The 9038-nt window shown below is 37.8% G+C and overlaps 1 protein-coding gene across 1 annotated transcript in view; it reads left to right on the top strand.

The window, feature by feature from the left end:
- Nucleotides 1–3045, top strand: part of RAB8B (RAB8B, member RAS oncogene family) — a 7201-nt gene extending 4156 nt beyond the window's left edge. The window contains exons 5-7 of the mRNA XM_009994377.1: nucleotides 523–588; nucleotides 1650–1700; nucleotides 2196–3045. Of these exons, the coding sequence (XP_009992679.1) occupies nucleotides 523–588; nucleotides 1650–1700; nucleotides 2196–2288 (210 nt within the window). The 3' untranslated portion in view covers nucleotides 2289–3045. The remainder of the gene's footprint in view (nucleotides 1–522; nucleotides 589–1649; nucleotides 1701–2195) is intronic.
- Nucleotides 3046–9038: the final 5993 nt, after the last annotated feature.

Raw genomic sequence — 9038 nt, 5'->3', positions numbered from 1 at the left:
GAGTGTGGTTACCCTTTGCTGTAGCACAGAGTATTCTAAATCTCAATATGAAGATTTGTATATAGTTTTATCATGTACTCAGCTCACCATTGTGGTTACTTTTGCCATAAGTACTGTTATTAAAGTTTAAGTAATTACTTGTTCTGCAGTAGGTAAGAATACTATATAACCTATCAGGTACACAGCTGCAGTAGTGTAGTTGCTAGTAACACAATTCATGGGGTGATTGTATGTAGTTATCTGGTCCATAAACCCTCATCAATGAATATTCTATTGTAATGTTCTTTTATGTCCAAAAGTCTTTTTTGAGAGCAGTTAATCTGTGTGTTGGATTTGAATTTACATTAGGGTATGGCCTGTTCTAATATTTTGTCTAATTGTCCAGTAACTTTAACGTTTTTGCAAGAGAAAATCAGAAATTCAGCTTGTTAGGCCTTTCTTTGCATTTATTATGAACCTATGTGAAACATTCCTTTGTAAAAGGAACTTCAAAAATACTGAAAACCTTTATCTGTGTTCCAGTTAGCAATTGATTATGGAATCAAATTTTTGGAGACAAGTGCAAAATCCAGCATAAATGTGGAAGAGGTAAGACATGGGTGGTACTCTTAGATAAGTTTCTTGAACTAATACTAGGGAGGCATGTCTCATGATCTGCTGGGCTATCTGACCTGATCTGGGACCCGAAGCCCTAACTGTGCTCCTGGGTCACCAATCTTGTTATATTTAGAGAGTTACAGTAAAATACAGCATTTCTTTTCTTTCTGGCTATGTCTGGAATCGTTTTTAAATGGGTGTTAAAATGTTTTACTGTCATTGTAGCAAACACCTGCTTTAGACTTTTGTGCCTTACTACTTAACTTTTGGACAGGGAAAAGGTGTAATTTTAGAACAATGCTTTGGATGGTAAAGGGGGTTAAAGATGCTGTACTTTCAGAAAAACATGTTATTGTGTCTAAATACTATGCAGATGAGACTGAAGATTTGTATGTTAACCTGGAACATCAGCATAGACTGTCATAAGCTGATGTTAGAGGAGCTGCTTTCCCTGCTTCTGGAGAATTGCAGAATTTTTCTGCTACAGAAGTTTCTTTGCTCCTTCATATATTCAAGTCAGAGATTCTGAGATTTGGCAGTATGGTATTTTTTTGTTGTGTGGTGTTGTTTGTTGTTGTTTTTTATGGAGCTGTCAGAATCATGAATAACATTATAGATGGACCAGGAAGAAAAACAGTAGAGAGCAGAAAGCAAGCTAACCTGAATGTGAATTCCCAGTCGTGCCATCCTCAAACCTACCTTAGGGTTTCTAATTGTGATGCAACAGTTCAGCTTGGTTTAAAAAAAAAAAAAGTATTAGTGTATGCAGCCTTCTCTTCAGATTTTTTTTTCCCCCCCCAAGAGGTATGCAATGGGAAAGTCTGTTCACTTTCTTCAGAGATTCGAGGGATGGAGACTAAAAAAACATTTTTTTTTCTTTTAAAGCATGCTTATTGCAATTTTAAGTAAACAGCAATAGCTCATAGTGCCTTGCAGCTCCAAGTGGCCTGCAGAATAACGGGTTGTTAACATGTGTGGCTACTCCAAATCTATCTTATCTTTAATGTGTCTTGTGACTAACTTGTTGGTTTTTTATTCCCACTCCTCACCAGGCTTTTTTCACACTTGCACGGGACATTATGACAAAGCTCAACAGAAAAATGGTTTGTATTTCCAATTGGCTTACAAACTAGATATATTGATATGACTGCTTTAATAATGGGCTGGGTAGTATCCCTAGCAAAATACTCCTAGGAATTGCAGTGGCTACTCAATAAAATTTGAGCAAACAGTGCTTTATCAGATTTTATCACAGATCAATGTGTAATTTTTATTTATTTTTGCATTAATATTAACATTGGGCAGCCTGAAACTGATGTGTGCTTTTTAAGTGTAACAGTGTAATCCTTGCTTTATTAAACACCAAATGACATAGTCCTGCAGCTAATGCTTGAGATCTGTTTTTTTGGATAAATGCTTAATGGGCAGTTTTATTGTGTAATTAACAGAGTCTGGGTAATTGAGGAGCTTGAACTTCAAAAAACCAGTACTCTGGTCATTGCTTTGCAAGGTGGGGCGGGGGAAGTGTGGTGGTAAACTTGGAAAGCAAGACATCTTTTTTCTGCATTTTATGATGTTGATACTTTTCTCTCTTTCAGAACGACAACAGTTCATCAGGGGCAGGTGGGCCAGTAAAAATAACAGAAAATCGGTCTAAGAAGAGCAGCTTCTTTCGATGCACGCTACTTTGATGAACTTCTAATGATAGACTGCAGCACACTTAGAACCTTTTCTGCTTCTTTGAAAGCACAGGGTCACAAAGCCTCAGAAATAATACCACCAAGCTGCTGCTGAGAGCTCCATTGAACGTAGACTGCGATACACAAAATACCAAGTGGATTTTGCTCACTAAGCCTATTGACCTGTCAGGCTCTTCTTTCTCAGATATGGAAGCTATGAAGTGGAGACACAAATGCAAGAGTTAACTTGTTTTCCTTTTTTACTTTCTGTTTTATTGCCTGTTGCAAAAGCTGCTATGTTTCTTTTAACTTTGCACATCCATATTGGCCTCTTACTGCCTGTTACAGCACAATCTTACATCTGTATTTGCACAGTTTGACTTGTAAGTAAGATTCTTAACAGATTTGTGCAGGGTTTTTCTTTCTCTTTTTAAACAAATTTATTTCAAGCAGAAGAGCCAGAGGAAAAAATTTAAGTCTCACTTCCATTATTTTCTATGCTGTATACTTGTGGCCATGACTGCAGTATGGATGTTGACACTCTAGTGATGAGAATTACGATAACAATTGGCATTTAACAATCTGTATGGTTTTGTCTCGTAGATGCACAAATCTGTTGATGTAGAAGCCCTGGCTTCTGTTCTGAATGTAGAATGTTGCTTTTCTTTCTTTACCAGACTTAGCAAAGTTGTGTTTGGAATTGCCAGTCACTGTCTGATTCACAAATGCACCTTTCAGTTATTTGAATAAACAAGAGTGTCTTTCCTCACTTAACTGCCCTTTGGTAGCTCAAACTGCACCGGTTTTTGCTTCCCATGAGGAATTACACTCTAGAGTTGAGATCATCCTCACAAACTGGCCTCATCACTGTCACTTAAGTGGCTTGTGGAAGCTGAATGCATGAGTTTTGAGTAACCTCTTTGCAGATTCATTTGTTCAGAAATAACTACTTCTAAAGGTGACTTCCATTTCTACTGCCATTTTAAGGATAGATCGTTAATGTCTGTAAGCATCAACCCTTTGACAACACAGGTGTCCAAAAACCTAGCTTCCTGTGCAGTTGCTAAACTTTATCAAGTTCTGGCACCTAGGAAATGGGTCACATTAGGGCTGTAATGTACTGTTAGTTATGCAGTTAATGCTGCATGTTTGAGGCCCTCTTTGGTCTGCTCAAGCAGTTATTTTTTAATAAAAAACTGGTACAGTGACCTAGACTGTTAGAAGCGGAGTTGAAACGTAGTTGCCTTTTTTACTCAACTGAGCATTGTATAACCCAGCCTTTGTTCTACTACTTTTTTATTGTCCTCTGAAAGATTTCCTCTATGAGCAATTAAAACAGGTGCTTTAGTTCTGTTGATGTGCCAAACTTGGACCATTTTAAGCTTTAACTACAAGTTTGTCTCCAGTATGTTTGTTTTACTAGGGAGATAGGTGTGTTCTATCATTGTCCAAGTCCATGTCTGATGTGCTTGCTTTTGCTTCATTGTCTAGAGTTGGTAAACAGCAAGTTGGTTGTTACCATAGATAACCACTTCATTTTGGGATGTCAGGTACTGAATTTGGTATCTCTGGGTTTGTTGTAAATATTTTGAAAGTGAATGGGCCAATAGAGTTAGATTTAAAGACTTCTGATGTTAAAAGGTTTAACATTAGTAGCTGGTTCCATGAAGTTTTAAGTGGTTGTTAACCTGTCCCCACATGTAGAAATAGTTATTGTAACAAGCTGGCAAATCTCATTAACTGCTGTTGCTGCACTAAAACAGAAAATTCATGGCAACAAGGTTTAGTGAAAAAACAAAGCAACCCTAACTGCTCTGTTGTCCACCCTTGATGTTTTTCTCGGACAGGCTAAAGCAGTTCTGTTTTCTGTATGGTTAAAAAAAGTGCTTCTATACAGAAAGTGTTGTGACACCAATTATGAATGTTGTTTATTTTCAGTAATTTACCTCTGACTTACTTGGTGTCGTAATACTTTGATTTTTATCTCAGGGGTTGTCTGCAAACCAAAACTGACATGTTCTGTGTTTGGCACCGTTTACAGAATGCTTTGTATTGTTTTTCCTGTCTCTGCTGTGTGGTTAAGTGTTCATTCAATATTAGTCTCCATGATCTTCCCGTTGAAAGAGCCTGTAAGTAGTAGAGTCTATGAAGTGCTTCTTGAAGCAGCAGCAAACTGGGGTATCTGCTCTGAATGGAGGGGGGGGTAGGGAGGGGGGGAGAAAAAAAACAAACAAAAAAACTTGCTATTTTCTTACATTTAGCTGTGCTAAACTGTACATAAATGTGAGGTAAGACCATAGGAAATTCACTTGATGCATGATAAAATAATGCCGTAAATATTTCACTTTGCTTACTGTTCATGTGAAGTTCATCTTTTTCTATTTGTAGAAGAATTTAATGCAATTTTGTTGTCCCCTGCTGAAACTGAAGAAATCTAATTTCATGTGATGTTATGGATAAGGTAAAATGCAGATTTCTCTCTCTCTCTCTCTCTTCCTAGTTTTGCCTCCACCCTCTTCTCCAGCAGTATTAAACAGCTGAGTGGCTGCACTTTATTGGAGTGCTAACCTCTGGTCAATACAGACCTCTTTCTGTGTACACTCTGCCCTGTCAGACATTGAAAAATGTGCTGTATCTTAGTGTGCAAATCAGCTGCATGTCTTACTGGGAGGTTTTTTTAGCTACAATTTCCTTTAGAAGGCAGAAATACCATTTGTCATCAGATGCTGGGTACTGCAGGCTTTTCTAATACACTTGATTGTTTTGGCCAGTCTCTGTTGCTACTTTCCTCAAGACTATATAATGTAAATTTTGACAGACTCTGAACTATACCTCAGTTAACTAGTTAGTATTATAATGTCCCTTAGAATGAAAGTCATGTAACTATTAATCATTAAGCAGCAAATATGTTTCTGTTTTGTTCCAGAAATTGCCATTAACCTTTCAGGAAAGGCAGATATTTTTGGTGGATTTTGATAAAACAAAAATTCCACTTACGCTGTAGAGTTTTCTGAAGTCTTTCCCTCAGCCCCATGTCTATGGACTGTATCTTGCACAGTATTTTTCTGAATGGTTTAAAAAAACACAACCAACCAAACAAAAAATTGGTCTTAGTGCTTTGCAATTTCAGCTTTCAGTCTGTGCTGAGCAAAACATGCAGAAGAGGTTTTTGTTGAATGTGTATAGAATATTTGATTTACTTACTGTCTGGAAGTTCTGTTATTACATAAACCACTCATGAAACTTAAAGCAGCTCACTTTTCTCTTTGGGGGACAGACTCAAAAATGCTGATTGACTTTTCACACCTGTAGTTCCTTTACAGAAAGTATTTCCCATTGTAAGTACCTTTCCCATACTAGTCTACTGAAGTCAAGTGAATGAAGTGGATCAATTTCACAAGTGAATAAAAGAGCCTTGAATATATACATATTAAAATATTGTGAATGGATAATGATTTGAAAGCACATGAATAATATGTAAAATGCATAAATGTGTTATTTGTGAAAATGCATCTGTTATTTGGTTATCTATTAATGTAACTGAAAATTTGCAATGTTGAACTTCTTAAGGATTGGTCTATAGGTGACAACAGCTCTTTTTTCTCCTCCATTCACTGAATTGCTTATGCCATTCTCATAAATAAAACTTGTACTTCTTTCTTCCACAAGAGCAGGATTTCCATTTATTTTTCTTGTTTCTGGTGAGCTTAAGTACATTAGTGCATTCCTATGGCCTTACAAACATTTTTGCAAATAAAACTTCAATTACAATTATTTTAATGCTATATAGCTACTAAATTCAGAATAAAAAGTATAGTCCTTGAGAAAATGTTTAATTTTTAAATAGAAGTGTTCTACTGTGTGTGTTTAAGCACATTTTATCTCTGGTATAAAGGTGTAATGTGAAAAGCTCCTGCAGATAAAAGTGAACTTGTTGTGTGGTTAACCTGTAAACTTAATCATTAATTGTGTACTGATGTGTATAGACAAAAAAACCCCAAACCCAACCCCTAAAAACCCCTTCACACTCTGATGGTTTTATTATTCCATGTGAACTTTTTTACAACAATGTGTGTCTCAAATAAAAGTTACATAATTAAAAGTATTTGGAGTATTTTTAATGAAATAGTCCACCTAGTTTTTATACAGTTGGCATTTCCACTCTATTTTTGATGCATCTGTGGTAGAAGGGTGTCCAGCTGAGTTGTATCTGTAAAGCTTTGCTTAACTTGAGTGGCAAACCACAGGGGTTTGTTTGGCTTTGGTTGTTCCTTAACTGGGCTGTTTTTTTAGATTTCTCCTGAAATATCCTCTATTCCTGTAGTGATTGCTTAAATCTAAATATATTATTTCAGCAACCTCCAGCTTCTTTAAGGAACCATTTTTCCAGACGTTTAGTGTCATGAAATACCCTTCCAAGGTAACTTCTCAGCAATCCCATTAAAGTGGATATGAGAGACAGCCTCCAATTTGATTAAGAATTATCTCACTTAAGAATTAGTCACTTAAGGTATTAACATTTTCTTTTTGGGGGTTGTTTTAAATCAGTGTTACGTGAAAGGTATGACTTCAGTAACCTGAGGCAAAAATATAATGAATTAATATAGCAAATATTGTTTGTCCAGCTTCCTTCTGAATATTGAGGTATTTGACAGAAATATTTGTTTGCTACTATACTGACAGTAGTTCTTCTGTATTGTTGTGGTTTGGCAGTAACTGTTAATTGGTATGAAAATTAGTAAACCTCTGGAAAGAATGATTTTGTCTACCCAAGACAAATGCAGATTAATGGCTCAGATGTCCGAGGGGGCACCCTAGGGAGTAAATGCATGGATGACAAGTAGCTTCTAAAGTTAATGATTTTTGCATGTTCAACTGTATGTAGCTGAAAGGATGTATTGTTTCTTTATGTTAGGCAAGAGAAAGCTAGAGTTACGTTCTCATTAAGCCTTGTTTGTTGGTTTTAGTTTGTTGTGTTTTCTTTCAAACTGCTTCTGGCACATACTTTTGTTGCTTTAGGACCAGCTGTTTAAACATTATCTTGCAGATCCCCTTGATCTGAACTGGTTCTAGATGCTCAGCAGTCCCAAAATCACTTCTGCAAGTCCTTCAGTTCTCACAAAAGTTAGTGGTATGCATCTGCATCCCAGCAACATTTTAAATACATTTGCATTCTTCATTTGTTAAAAGGAAATAGCTGGCATACTTACACTACTTAAAAATGGTGATTTATTACAGTTCCTGTATCTATTTTTGGTTGCAGACTAGCAATTACTGTACAAGTAGTGCACAGTTGTAGACCAGAAACAAGTTCTTGGCACATGTGTAGAATGTATCCAGCTTTTATAACCTGGTAAATTGTCTTTTTCCTCACTGGTTCTTTTTTCAACTTAGTTGACTAGTGGTTCTTTAGAATTCTTGAACTATAGTGAAGTCAATATAATGTAGATTTCAAAGTGATTTTTCCTTAGAAAGATTGTAATCTTTGGGGATGTAGTGTTATTTCTTGCCATCCAGAGGTTTAAGGAAAGGGCACGGAATGAAATGCAAAACATACTGAAGAGAATTTTTACTGCTCTAGGGATGTTCTGCAGTTGCTTCAAAAATTCTGTATGGTCTTCAGCAGATCACACTGGCACTGAGCTGCTCTGAACAACTCTTACACAAATCTCCGAGCGGGTATTCAGTACAAATTACAAGTTTTGAGCAGGATATGAACATTTTCCTCATCTGAGAAATTAACATGTTTAATGAATTGTGGATAGCGTGTGTGAGTTGAACTTTACTGCCGAATACATTGTACTGTCTTCATAGTGAACAAGTTCTGTAGACATTTGCTGTGTTGAGAATTTCACCCTGTTTAGGCTTCAGTGCCTTCCTTGAGTAGATGACGGAGGTGACTTTTCTGTGTATGCCACCATTCCAAGGGTGTGTCCATCGTACACAGCTACAGGTGGTGTCCCAAGGCCTGGAGTTAGGCAGTGGATTGATGGACTTGTTTCAAAATGGGGTTTGATTTCTCAGAGAAACGTTACCATTCTGCTCGCTAACCTTTCTGACCTGGTTTAACACCCTTGCAGAACAGCATAAAGAGGTGATGCTGCTGCTAACATACTTATCTTGGGATGGAAACTGGCAGGGCCTAGAACTCCTGAGACTGCACCTTTCTCAACTGCTTGTATTCACAGTTTGTGGCACTTCCATCCCTCTTTCCTGCACATACGTAAGTTTGTTGCACCACTGGCAATCTGCTCACCTCCAGAGAAAAGTGCAGTCTTTACTTACCCAATTATCTACAAGTGAAGCACCAGTTATGTCAATGATGCCATCTCTCAAGAAATAAAAGCTGGATATTTAATTTTGAGACTGTTTTTAAATCCTTAGTGTTACTTCTTTCTTTTTATTTTTTCCAGGCACTCTAGCAACTAACTAGCTCTGGTGTGTATTCTAGCTGAGGGACGGAACTGCTTCCCAAGAAGCCAGAGCACGTTCTGTCCCGTTGTGCTGCGGATCCTCACGGGCAGCGCGGTGACTGTAAAGCTCGCTCAATAAAACACAGGGACAAGGCAACCGCTTGTGTCTTCAGTACTGGTTTGTAAGGAATTTTCCAGAAGGGCAGGGGTGCGTGCCCGCCATCAGGAGCAGGCCGGGCAGCTGCGCGGAGCAATTAGCGCACTAATTGCTGGCGGCCCGGCCGCCCCTCGTGCCCCCGCGCGCCGCTTCCCGCCCAAAGCTCCTGAGGGGCAGGTAAAGCTCCCGGGC

This window comes from Chaetura pelagica, unplaced genomic scaffold (genome assembly GCF_000747805.2).
Source record: "Chaetura pelagica isolate M959 unplaced genomic scaffold, ChaPel_1.0 scaffold222, whole genome shotgun sequence".
NCBI lineage: Eukaryota > Metazoa > Chordata > Aves > Apodiformes > Apodidae > Chaetura > Chaetura pelagica.
This window is presented reverse-complemented; position numbering and strand designations above follow the sequence as displayed.